The sequence below is a fragment of the Dermochelys coriacea genome, chromosome 1, assembly GCF_009764565.3.
Source record: "Dermochelys coriacea isolate rDerCor1 chromosome 1, rDerCor1.pri.v4, whole genome shotgun sequence".
In the NCBI taxonomy this organism is placed as follows: domain Eukaryota; kingdom Metazoa; phylum Chordata; order Testudines; family Dermochelyidae; genus Dermochelys; species Dermochelys coriacea.
The window spans coordinates 114,376,234-114,392,419 of record NC_050068.2 but is presented as its reverse complement, the minus strand read 5'-3'; the positions used below and the strand labels follow the sequence as shown (position 1 = coordinate 114,392,419).

At 39.5% G+C, this 16,186-nt stretch overlaps 1 protein-coding gene across 2 annotated transcripts in view; it reads left to right on the top strand.

The window, feature by feature from the left end:
• Window positions 1-16,186, top strand: part of LOC119845486 (opsin-3-like) — a 119,044-nt gene that overhangs the window by 42,464 nt on the left and 60,394 nt on the right. For both annotated transcript variants that reach the window (XM_038377839.2, XM_043510742.1), the window contains exon 2: window positions 1,527-1,852. In XM_038377839.2, the coding sequence (XP_038233767.1) occupies window positions 1,527-1,852 (326 nt within the window). The remainder of the gene's footprint in view (window positions 1-1,526; window positions 1,853-16,186) is intronic.

The window sequence follows — 16,186 nt, the reverse complement described above, 5'->3', positions numbered from 1 at the left end:
GCCTGTGCAGCCCGAGTGCAAAACCAGGTCAGAATGGTAGTAGGGCTAAAGTGGTTATCCATGTTTATCTCACTTTGCACAGGGGTAAAATAACTACACAAGATGCAAGACAAGGAGAATCAGGCTCTCATGAGAGGAAGAATGTATAATTTTGGGTGTAGTGATAGCAGAAATTTCTACACCCTCCACCTCTTCCAATCTAGAATTTATGCTGTTTGTATGACTGACTAGCAATATGCTATTTGAAAATTCTCCCAACTGTAAAGTAGTAATACACCTTAGAAAGTAATATTGTCAAGAAATTTATTACTTCATGTAGAAAATGTATTTCCACTGGGAAAAACTAAAAACGTTAGGGCTTCAGAGAGTTATCTTGAATGTTAGTATTTTGAAAGAATGAGTGTCTTTAAAGAACAGTTTAGTCAAGAAGAATTTGATATACTGTATAGAGCTACTGGCTCTAGAGTGGATTTCAATGCAAAAAGGCATTTCCACTGATACATCAAATACTCTAATAATGTAGAAAAGGGTATTTAGTTTTTTGCAGATAGTCATAGTCCAGTGCAACTGCAGCTGTATTCCCCGCTCTATAGTCCAGAAAAGGTATCCACTCTAGCCTTCCAGCTCCTCAGCTGTTACCTTCCTTGGGCAGAGATTTGTATCTCTCCCTCTTCTGAGCGAGGTGTTTCCAGGCTGCACAGTTCCCTGATTATACTGTGAGCTTCCCAGCAAAAGACAGACTGCCTAAGCAGGCCTGCTTTGCTTCTCTCCTCAGAGACGGCACACAGTGTAATTGTCACAGTTAATTGCCACACTTAAAAGTTAAGTTACCACACGGCCCTTTCTAAGCAAGCACATTTATTCTTAAGGTGAAAGCGTTGCAGAGAAAACATATTAAAAACAATTTAAAAAACTGATTAGCACGTGTGTAGTTCATCAGACATCTCCCTGTGACTCCCAACAAGGGCTCCGATTGGTGATTAGTCCTTCAAACCTCACACTGTGACTTTTCCTGTGGTCACAACTTCATCAAAGCTTCAGCGCGGAACTAGCTCTCAACGCTTATGGGGCTTCAGTGAGCCAAAGACCTTCCAACCCTCCCCTTGGGACAGAAGGTTCTGTCTGTTTACTGTATCAGAGAGAAGGCGCTGGGTCAGTTTTAACTCAGGCTATTTAACCAAAAATCTTTTCTTTGACTTTTGGTCTCTGGAGAATCTAGTTTGAACCAATATTAGTGATTATCTCACCAGTTGGTGGCACCTCTCTCACTGTTCTAATCACCCTTCCACTGTTCTTAATTCCTGGAGGACTGTGATCCCCCTCCCACATGGTAATTCATACAATCCCTCAATAGTACATAAACATTTGCACTTTGAATACAATGTACTCCTAAAATACTTAAATGTAATTCAATAAGGTTTAAACTTATAATTCAGTAATGTGTGTTAGGATATTGTGATATCTGTTACATTGGCGCCATACAAAACAGGGGTACTAAATCCCTAAATTGTTTGGTTTTTTTGCAGGTATTGTGTCCCTGATCTCCTTGGCTATCTTGTCTTATGAACGCTATAGCACCATCACCCTATGTAACAAACGGGGCTCTGACTATCAGAAGGCTCTGCTAGCAGTTGGTGGTTCCTGGCTTTATTCTCTGATCTGGACAGTACCACCGCTCATTGGCTGGAGCAGTTATGGGATTGAGGGGGCCGGCACAAGCTGTTCAGTACGTTGGACCTCCGAATCAGCTGAGTCTGTGTCCTATATAATCTGTCTCTTCATATTCTGCTTGGTCATCCCTGTAATGGTCATGATATACTGCTATGGACGTCTCCTTTATGCTGTTAAACAGGTAAGCTATGATATGCTAAATATAGGCAGTATAAATGATCTGAGAGATGTTACCTCTAAGAAATATTTTCCTTTAAGTATCTGGTTTTAAGATGCAGTACTGATGAGGAAAAAAGAGGGCAGAAAAAGTTGTGGAGAAGGAAGATGGACCGTACCAAGTTTTCTTATTTTTCTCAACTTGAAACAGATGTCTGGGTAGCGAGGTGGGTCCTATAGAGCACGCTGGCTCTCAGATTAACAAAATGGAACAGCAAAATATTATGTTAAACAAGCCAATGCATTTAGATGAGCCCTGCAGTCATAAGGAGGACTTTCATTGTTGTTCCCCACTTCAGTCCTACATAGATGACATTCTCATATCTCTGTCTTTTAAAATACTAGGTCCTAAATCAATACTCACATAACTAAACTGCAGGCAGTGAAGTTACACTAAAGAGGAGTTTGACCTTTCAACTCTGATACACTTTTAAAAAACTGATTAAAAAAAAGACTCAGTACATAGCCCCCTATTATTTAGAAGAGCATGGAGTATCAGGAACTCTGAATTTTATCTTCAGACATAGCTGGCTGGAAGACAGGGCACTGTGAAGTTTTACTGTTGGAACAGTGGTGCAGCTTAGTGATGAATAAGGAAAGAAGGAGTGAATGCTTAGGTCTTGTCTATATGGGAACACTGGAAACTTATGATGGATTAACTAAAGGCATGAAGTTAAAGGGCATTCATTCCCTGAGTGGCTGCTGTCATTCAGAAGCAAGTTAGCCTTAGGTCCTGCTTTGGCATAAGCCTGGGGGATTCATTTTACATCTTTAGTTAATTAGTCTTAACTCTCCTGTGTGTCCCCGTGTATACAAGCTCTTAGAGGCAGCCCAGAATAGAGTGCATACTCCTAGCAGTGATCACAAAAGTATCATTTTCATACTCATCTCTTGCTTCCCTAAATATTTTGTACTGTTATCCCTCATCATAGCATACGAATATTTATATAGATAAAGTGCCAATACCATATGCCAGGGGTTCTTAACCTTTTACTTTACAAGCACCCCCCCCAACATATTATAAAAACTCCACGGCCCAGCTGTGCCACAACAACTGTTTTATGGCATATAAATGCCAGGGCTGGTGTTGGGGGTAGCAAGGAGGGCAATTGCCCGGGACTCCACACCATAGGGGGAATCGCAAACCTAAGTTGCTCAGACTTTGGCTTTAGCCCTGGGTGGTGGGGCTTGGCCCCAGGCTGCAGTCCCACGTGGCAGGACTTCAGCTTTTTGCCCTGGGCCCTAGTGAGTCTAATGCCAGCCATGCTTGGTGAACCCCCTGAAACCTGCTCAGCCCCCCCAGGGGGCCCCGGTCCTCTGATTGAGAACCACTGGCATATGCCTCATTTGCTAGGTACTGCTGTAAACATCAATGACACTTTATTCAAAGTTTTATTTTTTAAAAATGAGTAATATTCTTTTCTTACATATGCATGGTTGGTCTCAACCTGGAATAGTGAGCATGTTGAAAGTGCAGAATGTTGGAGACAAGATCTGAATGCAATCCATAGCCACACTGAATTTAGACCCAAAGGGATTTCTGCAGCATGTGATATAGAAAAAGGACTTGATTTTATTGGTAATTAACCATAAAAGAGAAATAAGCTGTAGGAAAGGTGTGAATTCTCTCCTGAGGCTTTTAAAAAGACTGGTTTCTGGTCACGTCAGAAAATCACTGGAAAACATTGGGACATTTATGTTAGAAACACATGGATTTTATTAAATGATGGAAGTGGAAAGGAGTCAAATTGGAGTCTTGCATATTTTTTTAGAAGGGTGGTCCCAGGAGACCTCAGGAGCTCAGATTAATTCAAAACAAAAGGAATTACCATATTGGATTAGACCATATCAATACATAAAAGATGTATAGATCCAGGTCTACAGAAGTGGTTTGATTACTACAAAGTCTGCATCAGATAAACATTGGACTGTTAGACACAACATCTAATTCACCTCCTGTCAATATTTTAAAAATCTTCTTAGTAAGAATTCTGTTGCTGAAAAATAATATAGTAAAATCCTGACCACATTCATAATGTGTACTTAATATTCAGTGGTATGAATTTGCTACAACACATTCATGTAACATGACTTTTCTGAAGATTTCCATCGTTTCCAGAAGTTTCTACCTTGACTTCTATATAACTTTCAAAAATTTTCCATAGCAATCTTACTTGAAACTGGAGAAAAAAACTCCCTATCTTCCATGTCATCTAACTATTCATAATCTTACTATATGAAACCATCTTCTATAAAATGCTAGAGAACATTATGGCTTGATGTACTGTACTGATGAGCTGTGGGTGATAAGAAATTAGTTCCTTTCTATACAGAAATAGAAGGAGTATTTTTGGTAATAGAAAAATATTTCAGAGGCTATTATATGCATGTTAATGGTGTTACTTTTTTGAATGAGCAAAAGAGTCCATTACCAGAAAGCAGAACCATATTCTTGTTTTATAGATGAAAAGGTGAGTCTTTTTGTAACATTACCAATAATACATTAGAAGTAAATGTAGGTTTGCAGTACACCATAATAAGCATAATAACTATGCTGTAGCTGCTGGCAAGTTTTCTAAGTATGCATTATTACATTTTTATAAGCTATGAAAGAAGTTTGTACATTAGAAAATTACATGCATAAATTATATTATACCCTGAGATTAAGAACACAGGAGTTATGCCACTATTAATCCTGTCATGTAAATTCATTGAAGTAGAAGAAATATCTTAATAGACAGGGAATAGATAATGCAAGGACTGGCATGGTGCCTACGTTTTATTTTCAGGGACTGTAATTGTGGGTCTACTTTTCTCTTTTTCTTTTCAAAATTTAAAAAGATATTATAGTTTTCTGGGATACTAGGCATTAGTACCCTGGGTAGTCATTTGTAGGTAATTCATTGGTAGAATTTGGCAAGAATTTCATTAACACACGGGTGTTATAAAGGATAACTTTTCCCAAAGAATGTAATAAATTTATAGAAAGTTCATGTCAGTAGAATTTGTGTATGAATATTGAAGAACACCTTTTAGATGCAAATTCTATTAAACTAAACTAAAAAAAACCTGACTGATCAATTATCAGAGTCCCTGTGATTTAAGGGTCTCAGAAGACTTTTGCATGTTTTCTTCAAGTATGTTAGCTTATGTTCTGGGCCAAGGTGTTCGAAGCACCACAGGCCTGGCAGGAGGAGTACTCTGGAAAAACAAGGCTTACACACAGCTGTGAGTTATTGGCTTTACTAAAGGTTAGTGACACACCCACAACGGGGACTCCAAGCGTTGCAGTCACGGAGGCGGGGAATCCAGCACACCGGAGCTCTGCCTGGGACGGAGTCCAACGGAGGGGCAGACAGCCAGCACTACACAAAAACAATAAGCACTACACAAAAACAACTCATGAATATAGAATTAGGTAGTTTCCAAAAGGGGGTTTGCGCTATCTGGCAAAGGGCCATGCGAAGCAGTTATAACCGGCCGGTTCTAGCTGGGTTTCTATGTCCTACAGTAACCTATCAGCACGAGAAAGCAGAAGTTCCCTAGCTAGGCCGTAACAAAGTCTTCCGCAGTCCCCTACACCTTAGGATAGGTTTTCCTGAAGAAGATTTATCCTGGATGGCTGGGTTTGGTTAGTTAGACTGTGTGCTGCCAATCTCATGGGCTGCACCTGGGAAACAGAGGTGTCCACCCCAGTAAGGGCTGGATTACAAAAGAGTCATGGGACAGTGATTGGGAAACAGTAAAATAGGGAACGGTCTGTATTTTGAGAGCATAATTTAGGCAGAGAATATTCTGCATGGAGAGCTATAAAATAAACCATGGCTTGAGAAGCTGTTAGGCTTCTCACGGGTATATCAAAGTTTTAAGATAGACACACACAGATACAAACACTTTATCTGACTTTCCTTCAAAGTCTCCATGTACATTCTTGTTAAGCTTGTGTAAAGTTTATATCATGTTTTTAGGAGAAAAACTTTTTCCCTGTTGCAGATGTTGAATGTTTCATTTATACTTTAAGATTTCTGTTGATGAGCAAGATTCACTAGAGGAACTTGGATTGAGAAGCTGTTGGAAGAGAGAGGGGACAGAAAAACTACCACCATTATCACAGTACACTATTCACATATATTCTGGTCACATTTTACACTTTACACAATAGAGGGAATTGGGTCCAGTTTATTTATTAAACTGCAGTTTGGGTTTTTGTTTTTCTTTTGGTCCTTGGATTATGATACTTCTAAATAATTCTATCATTGTGTACCTCTGAGAAAAAATACTTATAAAATTGACATAGTTGTTTTATACTTTGGAAACCCGACTCCCAAATGTAGAATTACACAGATTAGTATTGAGAGACCTGCCAAAAGGACAAATGACAAGCCAGAAAAGTGATCCATTAACAAAGATTCCACACAAAGCCAGTATGGAATCAATCTCCTAATCTAGTTCATCAGGAAACTCTCTCTCATAAAGGCTCAAAAATGCTTTACAAAAGGATTGTGAGTAGTAGTTCAATCAAATGTGCAATTTAAACACACGAGCCTGAGCCTGCAGTTCTTATTCATGCAACACACCTTAAGTGAACAATCCCATTGAGGAACATGGAAAAACGGCTAATGGTCAGACTGATTCCTTTTAGAGCTGGTTGGAGGAAAACAATTAGTTCCCTGCCCCCAAGAAAAAAATAATTTTTCAACAAAAATGAAAATTTTTATTTAGTTTTGATTTGTTTGGTTTTCAAAAACAAATTTTTTTTCTCCTATTTTTGATTGAGATTTTTAGATTCCGCTTCCCACTTATCTCCATTTTTATTTTTTCTGCCTTTTTCCACTGGAAAAGGGAGAGTGCGAAGGAAAAAAACCTAGGGAAAAATCTGTTTTCCTCATCTTTTCTCCCCTTTTTCACTCCCCCCATCTTCCAGTGCAAGAAGGTGCGAGTGGGGTGAGGAGGAAGGAGAGTGAGATCCCCAAATACAAAGACTAAAAACTGAATTTCTTTTGAAAACTGAAACAAAATGAAACTTGAATGTGAATCAACAACATGAAAAATGATAATTTTGATTTTTCATAAAAATGTCGAAATTGAACTGTTTTCACAGTTTAATTTTGACAAAACTGTATTTTTCTAAGGAAAAAGACATTTGGTTGAAAAATTGCATCCAGCTCTAGTTTTTTTAGAGATGTTATCTGGAAATGCTGGGGGGGGGGAGAGGGAAAGGAAGGGCAAGGAGAGAGAGCTTAAGGCTGTCTACACTAGAACTTTTGTTAAAAAAAAAAAAAACACCCCTGACTGACTTAAGTGCTGATGTGGACAGCACTATGTTGGCAGGAGATGCTCTGCCACCAACATAGCTACCACCGTTCATTGGGGGTACAGCTGTGGCAGTGTAAGGTCTGTAGTGTAGACATAAAGCTGTAGAGTATTTTATGGTCACTACAAAACAACTTCACAGCCCACTTTAGGCTAGAATCACAAAGCTGAGAATTACTGCAATAGGGAGGCCTTGTGATTACATATGTAGGATTAAAAAAACCCAAAAAACAAAAACCAAAGACTAAGATTGATAGAGCTTTGCAATTCATAAAGAGTAAGACGAGAAATTGACTTTGAACTCATTCATTCTCTCTCTCCCTTGAAGGTTTGCCCATTGTAGAAATTTGTTTTTTTTTTTAACATATCTCCAGAGAAGTATAGTCCAAAGGTTCAGATTTAACTCCTAATTGGGTACCAGCCCACAACAATTTTGAATATTTGGGGAGAAAATAAACTATCCCACTTGAGTGAGAAATGGGCAGTCTGGTAATGCTTTCCCCAGTGCCCCTCCAATACTCTGCTCCTTCTACCTCTACTTTGTCCCTCAAAGCCACTAATTAAGCCACCTGGGAAATGAAATATTTGTTTCTAGTATAGTACTACTGTTGTTCTATTAAAAAAGTGCCATGGACTCTACTTTCAATTGGACCGCACCAGATTGGTTAGAGAAACTAGCCCTTTAGGTTTTTTGTGACCCTGTTCACTGACCATTAATGTTTTTCATTTTGTAATAAAATATTAAGTCATTAGCAAAATTGACATACCAAAGAAAAGTGCCACATCATAGGCTGCCAGCTGTACTTTTCCCACTCCCCTCCAAGATGTAAAACTTCTAAAGGTTTCAGAAGAAAATTACAGATCTTTCACTATTTTGTGGAGGAATAAAGTCCTAGTGTGAAATCTTGGTTTTCTTGAATCAGGCCAGAATTTCACCTGTCATGTATTTCTACTAGTAAAACCTTTAAAGATACTTAGTCTCACATTACAATGCTCTGCTTAACTGGAATTTACACCAACACCACGTGTATTTTTTGGTGTTAGCTTAAGTAGAGAGAAATACAGTGTTGACTATTAAGTTTTTCTGCCTTATCTTCAAAAGGTTGTAATTAAAGCACATCCAATCCATTTGACCACAAATGAGAGTGTGATACTAAGAACTTAGATGACAATCTAGTGATAACATCATGCTCATAAGAATGAGATAATGTTTCCACAAGTTTGTGTTCACAGTAGTGAATAACTGAATTAAAACATATATTAAAATGTATACCCTGGCCGCTTTCTCCACACATATGGATCCCCACTATGTGCCCTCAAATTTGAATCCTTTGGCTGCTGTTTTTAAATCAGTGTCATCATCCAGGAGTTTCCTATTTCCTTATTTATGGATCTGTATTGGTCATTAGTTTTGATTACTGGGAGTCATTTAGAAAAATATAGAATCACAGATACTAAGTTGCTTTTTTGACTTAAAGGTAAATGTACAGAAGATCAAGACACTGATAACTGGAGCTGGGAGGATAATAAAAAATTTGTGACTATTCATTTGAAAATATGAAAATTCTCTTACGGTCGTAGTTACTCTCCTTTTGCATATGCTTTCCATGAGCATTCAAGCCTTCTAGGTTTACTGACCCCAATATTCACAGAAAATGAATTTCAGTATTTGCTCTCAGAGTAGCAGCTGTGTTAGTCTGTATTCACAAAAAGAAAAGGAGTACTTGTGGCACCTTAGAGACTAACAAATTTATTGGAGCATAAGCTTTCATGAGCTACAGCTCACTTCATCGGATGAAGTAAGCTGTAGCTTATGAAAGCTTATGCTCAAATAAATGTGTTAGTATTTGCTCTAAGTGCTTGCACACTCATCCAGTCAGAAACAATGCCATGTGATTTACCTGATCAATCGTAGATTCTGCAAGCAGACTGTAAATTTATTGAATATGTACAAAGACAAAAACAACATTTTAATTTTGAAGTAGACAATATAATGCCTTCAGAGTCATTAAAGTGGAAGGCCAGAACTAGCCAGCTCTGACAACTCTGGCTTAGTCCTCTGCTGGACTGGTTTGACTAGGAGGAAACCCCCCCAAAATGCCAAGACTGTCTGACAAAAGAATCCTGGCATGATTTAAAAAGACATGCTCTTAGGAGTGAGCAGGGGAAAAACCAGATTAAAAGCAGATTCAGGAACCCACTGGGAGTGTCTGGGGAAGCTAGGCTTGCCTAGGTTGCCAGAGTCGGGGGTAGGACTTTAGGTAAGAGACATGCATGTGGACTGCTTGTTTTAAAGCTCTCTCTCACTAATGCTTTGTTTCTACTGCTAAAATGAAGGTTATTAGTCACTATATCACTGAGCAAAGGGAAGAAAAGCAGGTGCCCAAACCCAGTCAGATCGGCTCAGCAATAAGTAGCTGGTACATACAGATTAGTGTCCCCAGATACCAGTCTAAGGGTATGTCTACACAGCAAAGAAAAGCCCACAGCTTGCCTGTGTTAGCCAACTCGGGCTCAGGCTGTGGGGCTGTTTCATTGCTGTGTAGACTTCTGGGCTCTAGCACCCTGCGAGGTGAGAGAGTTCCAGAGCTTAAGTTCCAGCCTGAGCCGGGAAGTCTACAGAGTTATAAAACATGCCCTGTTATAACATGCACTGTTATAAAACAGTTATAAAGTCTACTGAGCCCTGCGAACCGGAGTCGGCTGGCATGGGCCAGCTGTGGGTTTTTCTTTGCTGTGTAGACATACCCTAAGAGTGGGCAAAGTATGTGTGATTATACCCTGAGACAGGTAAAGGTAAGAGGCTTGAGACCTGAGCTGAGTGCTCTCAGAGAGACCAGAAGGGGGCAGAAATCCAGTTAGCTCTGTAACCATGGCACATAGCTCACCTTTGATAAACTATGCTGACATGTTCTGGAATTTGCATTCATAGCCTACATAGAAAAATGTTGAGAGAGCACATGATGCCACAAAGGCTCCTGAGAGTTATTTGAAAGTGATCACATTCTGGGAAGCAGATTAGGAATGTCTCACAATGAGGGGGATCTACATATATTTACATTTTTGTGCATATGCACTTCCGTATGCCTGCATTTCAGAACACTGACTGACACACTGCATCTAGAAAACATTCTTCAAATGTCACACTGTCCATTTTAGGGTGAGGGATGTTGGTAAATGCTGCAGGTCAGAAGGTACGATGTAATGCTATTTTGAATGATCTTCAGACAAACTAAGTAGCATTATTCTTTTATTATGTCTTTCATAATATTTTACTACACAATTAAAAGGAAAGCAGTGTAGGAATTCCATATCAGAACCAAAGAAACAGAATGGGAAATGGAGAACCTAGGTGAGTCTGAAACTTTCTGTGCGGGTAAACGATGTCAGAGATCTGAAGAATAGAGGAGGTTATGAATTAGTGATTTCTGACTGCTTCCTTTGCTTTATGGCCCTGTTATCTGGAACAGTTAAAAATCAGATTACATGAGCTGCCTTTTAAACAATCAGGAATGCATAAAGAAACGATTTTGAGAGTTTATCCAACTGTCAGGCCCATTTGATTATGATAGGCTTTAGAAGAAAGATGTGTTAGGAAAAATTGTCCAGTGATTCAGTAATAAAATACATTATCTTCACAAGATTAATCAAATGAGGGAGGATAGGTAAAGTATAGATTTATTCCATCACACGGTAATATGCCTATACTATGCCTATATTTGTGAATAAACTTAGTTTTCTAAAACTTTTTCATACAATTAATTGACCTGAGATGATGACTCATCTTCAGAAATCTAATAAAGCAATTAATCTGCAATGATGGTGCATCCCACATTTGTGGGGAGAGCATGCTACAAACATGATGTTCTGGTATTTGTGAAGTCAATGGAGCTGGGTGTATTTACATCAGCTGATTGTGTCAATTCTCCATACCTGTTTAAAATTAGGAAATAAAACTCAATAAAATGTCCACAACTAGCCATGAAATAAAAAACTCTCAAAACCTAAAGGTAAACTGTAGTGTATTAAAAGTAGGTACTATCCCTTTAAATAGTTTGTGAGCCCTCTAATAGTCCTCACTATCTTCTATGTCTCAAGTCACTAGAACCCTGCCTGAGCAACCATGTGTACAGTTAATTAGGTCTTACCTTCTATATTTAGTGAATGCAGATATTTGGACCCCATCATGCCTATGTGGTTCCTACATATTATGTGTGCACACACACACACACACACACAGAGAGTCTTTTGCTCTGTATGCAAAGTTATACTTCCTAATGCTTTGGAGTTTTATATAGTAAATATAAAACAGGATCCTGGGTGATAATATACCCATTTTACTATAATTTATTGGGCTGTTTACATACAGCCTCCTCACAGCCTCAATTCACTCTGTTCTTTGTGCTATATAGTATTAAAATAAAGAGGCTTAACCTTGACTTTTTCCAGTTTTAAGTTTGAACTTTACATTTGGTTGAACATTTTCCCTTGATTATTCTTACAGAAGACAGTGTGCATCTGATTAAGAGCTTAAAACCATGGGGCTAAAATGTGTCTCTAGAGTTAGGATTTTTTGGAGTTGTGTTTGTTTTTAGCTGATGAAATGCTGTTTCATTTGTTTTAACTAGTAGAACTGACATCCGCTAACCAGCTGTGTTTTTGTTACAGCTGCCCTTAGGGTATTATCCCAGGCCTTATGTTCTAGTTAAGGCTGGTAATATAAATTCAAATTGGATCTCTCTCAGCTATGCTAATAGATTCTAGCTGAAAAACGTTTGTGAGATTTTTTACCAAGAGACTCATAGTAAGACTGCACACAATTTTATTTCTAGGCACGTTAAAGAGAAATGACACATAATGCCAAAATGTTTCGGAAGGCTGTAACATTCATTTTAACTAGTAATATAACCCATTCTCCTAATATTGGCCATTGTGCATGGAGAGGAAGTTACATTCAATGAACACCATTATTTATTCTGAGTTTAAAAATCTTCAATAGGCTAAATGAGAGGGAGAGAGATTTATTTAGAAGTAGAAATAAAAGCAGCTTATCAATACTCTAAGCCTAAAAGATAAGAAGGTAAATATTACTTTGAAAAAAAAAACCAGGGAGATTACCCCAACCGTGCAAACACTTAAGTACATCATAACTCTATTCACATAAGTATCGCCACTGAGAATGTACAGGATTGTGACTGTACTCTGTCAATCATTACACAAAAAATCAGTGCTCCATTGTAATAAGAATCAGAACAAGGGGTTTGATAACGCCACTAGCTTTCGGCCACACCCTTCACTAGGGTAGAGCCTATTAGTATGTAAAGGCCGGATTTTCAAAATGGCTCAGCTTCCGGTAGCTCCACTTATTTTGGTACCTAAATAGGAGCTGAGCCCTAAGAGTTATCCATCTTCAGTTCTAGGAGCTGCATAATAGGTTAGCACAACTGAATTTTGCTTTAAGTTTCACCATGTGCTGGGCTTGCATGCGTGCTAGATCCTTTCTTAGGTATTGTGAATGTTGTCTTAGTGCAATCAGGCATGACAATCTGAAGAGATATAAAGTTAACATCAGATGGCTGATGGGATGTGTATCTGGGGGCCTCCTTCTAGTTTCCCTCGGAGAGGTATCTGCATAAAACAAAACCCCAAATAACTGGCACTTACTGACTCACTTTTAAGCCATCTCAACTGAGAGGCCAAGAATTGAATATTCATGAACTAGCTTCTCAACCTGGTCTCTCCAAATCAAGCTTTAGGCCCATCGTGGGGAACCCTGCATTCCTGCTGCTGCTGCCAACCTGGACCTCAGCTCTTTAATATTTGCATGCTACTGTGGGTTTCCTTCTAGTACATTTTCTACTACCAACAATTATCCCCAGCATATGAGGATTTACTTATTTGCCCCTGCTCACTATTCTCTTTCTGGAATGGACAAGGGGTCTGTGATAGGGAGCTTGGAGAGTTGGGTGGCCTAGTAGATAGCACACTTGGCCAACCCCTTGTCTATCAGGGGAAAGTAGCAGCTAATCCCAGGTTAGGAGTATTTGGACTTCCCAGTGCATCTAGGCCTTTGTCCTTAAATGGGGGCATGGCAGAGGCCTGTAGAAAGTAACAGCAGCAGGATCCTCCCGACACAGAGTTTAAGCTTATGCCCTTGGGCTATTTCCTACCTATGCATTCCTTCAGTCTGGGGCACGGCCCCTACAGTTTAAAGGATCAATAGCGTCACACAAAATCCAAAGCCCTACAAGACCTCATGGTTCTCAGAGTGGGTGGTGGTTGGAGAAGGCTCTACCTGGGGGGAGGGGAAGAGGAGGGTCCTTACCTGCTCTGTGCTCCCCCCTCAGCCACTACCTTCTATCAGACTTCTCCTCTCCTGTAACCTGTCCACCGTCCCTTGATTGGGGGGGGCTTCTGAGCTCCTTTTAACCAGGTCCTTCCTCTGGAGCATGCTCAGCAGGCCTGTAGGGGTGGGGCTACATGGGCCCAGCATTGCCTTTTAACCCCCTTCAGGCCACAGGTTCATTAAGCAGTTAGTCATGGATAGCTGATACATTTTAATATAAAACTGAATGGATTTATTTGAGCTCCAGCCCTTGACAAATACATTTAGAATGTTAATTCTGTCTAAATGCCAAGTTACAAGAAATATGCTTTCAACCTGCTCAATCATCTGGTTATCTCAGCATTATTTTTTGACTCTGACCTTTCCTTAGGGAGGCTCATGACTTGCTTGATTAGGTCTTTATATCCAAATTACAGAATTTTCTAAGATTACGCCATCCTTTTCGCTGTGGGCTGTTGAGATTCTGGCTTTAAATGGTGTTTGAATTTTAGCCATTACACTAATTATTCACTGCACAATGATGGAGTCTTTGGGCATAGAACTCTGCATGCTGCTAAAATTGAACTGCATCAGTAATGTCACACAGCTGATTTTAAAGTTAGTGGCACATGTATCACTGAATGTAATCCCCTTAATTAGTCTGCCCTGAAATAGCTTCCATCATGGAACCTATTGTCCCAGTCATTTGGCAGAACTTTTCAAGCTGCCGTCAATGCAGTTGTGTTTTGCATGAGGATAGAGTGCTTTAACATGGAGAGCTGTAAATGGTACAACGTAATGAGCGACACCTCCCTTTCTACTTACCATCAGTTGTCAGCTGTGTGTCGGTTTTCTGTGTGTTGGTTTTCTCTGTGTGCTGTGCTGGCTCTGGTCAAATAGCCAGTATAGCACACCTCTATCAAACTGCCCAAAATGGCCACAGACTCGGTTCAGTAGCAAAGGCACTCGGCCAGGTTTATTGTCAACGAAGCATGGTAATAGCACCTGTAGACTCTACAGTGATACCAAGACATGTATGCCCATTGCAATGGACCCACTCAGTGAACGGCAGAACTTTCTGACTTTCTCTATTCATCACCCTGCCATCCTTATCTTTAAGAGGGGTCAGTTTGTCCTTGTATTATCTTCAGGGAGTGTGTTTACACCATAACCTTGTATTGGGGTGTTCTGGTACTACCTTTCTGGAATGTGTTTACATGAATACTTAGTGCCTAGGCGTGCTTGTGCTTCTGCAATACCAGCCCTGTTCTTGCCAGGTTTTGTGAACTGGCACGTAGGCATATATTGTAACAGGGCCTGACTTCTGCTCACAGCCTGACTTTTTTGCTAACATTGCTTTATATCAGCAGGGCTTGACTCTGTTTAGGTCTTACACTAGGCCTTTCCTACTGGGCCTCAAGTCTCAGGCTCTCTCTTTCTACTATACTACTGACCCCAATAATTAGGAATGGGTGACCCAGTTCTGAAAACCGAAGACCCTCACCACATGTAATAAAAGATGTGACACATAGAAGTGATGGTTTCCTCACTACTGGAACATTCTTTGGGCTTTGAGTCTTAAGGAATCCAGAATCCATCCTCTCCCACTTTCCTTCTGCATATGGCTTCTTCTCTGGAACTTGGTGCCTCCTATCACTTTTGCAGTGTGCTTCTGGTCTCTTCTCCCTCTCTCTCTCTACAAGAGCCAGTGAGAAATTTGTCTGTAAGCGCAAGTCCCCTTTGTCAGGTGACCCCCACTAGGTGATCTGTTACTTCCCTTTGGAGTTCAGACTTAAAAAAACTCTTTGTCCAAGCGGGCTTCCCTGTGACTACAAGACCATCAAGGTTTAACAACCCTTCATTGTTAGCTCAGTGTCACCATTCCCCAGAATTTTAGTGCAACATGGAGATAAGAAGACAACAGAGATGGAAAACAAGACCCAGAATGGTGTTTGCAGTCTAAAAGATGCATAGAGATAGCCCTCAACATCAAATAGAATTTATAAGCTGTATATTATAACTAGGGCCCTGTGTTTTCAGTTTTTATTTTATTTAATTTTTCCCAGGAATTTATTGATGTTTATTACTACAACAACAGGTGAAAATCAGTGGCAAAAACTATTCATAAATTTTTCTGGGTAAATATCTGGGTTTATTTTGGTGGACAGAAGGATGCGGGGGGGGGGGGGGTAATATTCCGTAGATTAATGTTTTGATGAATAGAATTCAATACCACCTCTGAGTTTAAGAAGACAATATAGCTCTAATCCCCAAATAAAACCTTTCATTTGAATAAAGAGTTTACTGTTGTAGACTTAGAACTATTGGCCTATAAATATTTACCTTTAATAATTGGGCCCAATATTTTAAAATATTTATAAACACTCACTGTCTTATGAGAAGTCCTTCAGTGTAATTTCCAAAAGTCCTGCATAGCATAGGCTCGCAGCTGTATTTTTAAGGAGTCTTTTCCAAGACTTGTTCTCTTCAGTCTTGGATGTAGCTAAATTTAGAAAATACTCTTGCCACAACTTCAGAGCTTGCATATGTGCCTGTTTGTTTACTGTGTATATCTTCAAGACTAATACATAGCCTTACTTCAATAGGAAGCTTTGCATATACACACAGATTAATGTATTATCATAATACATACATCTCATG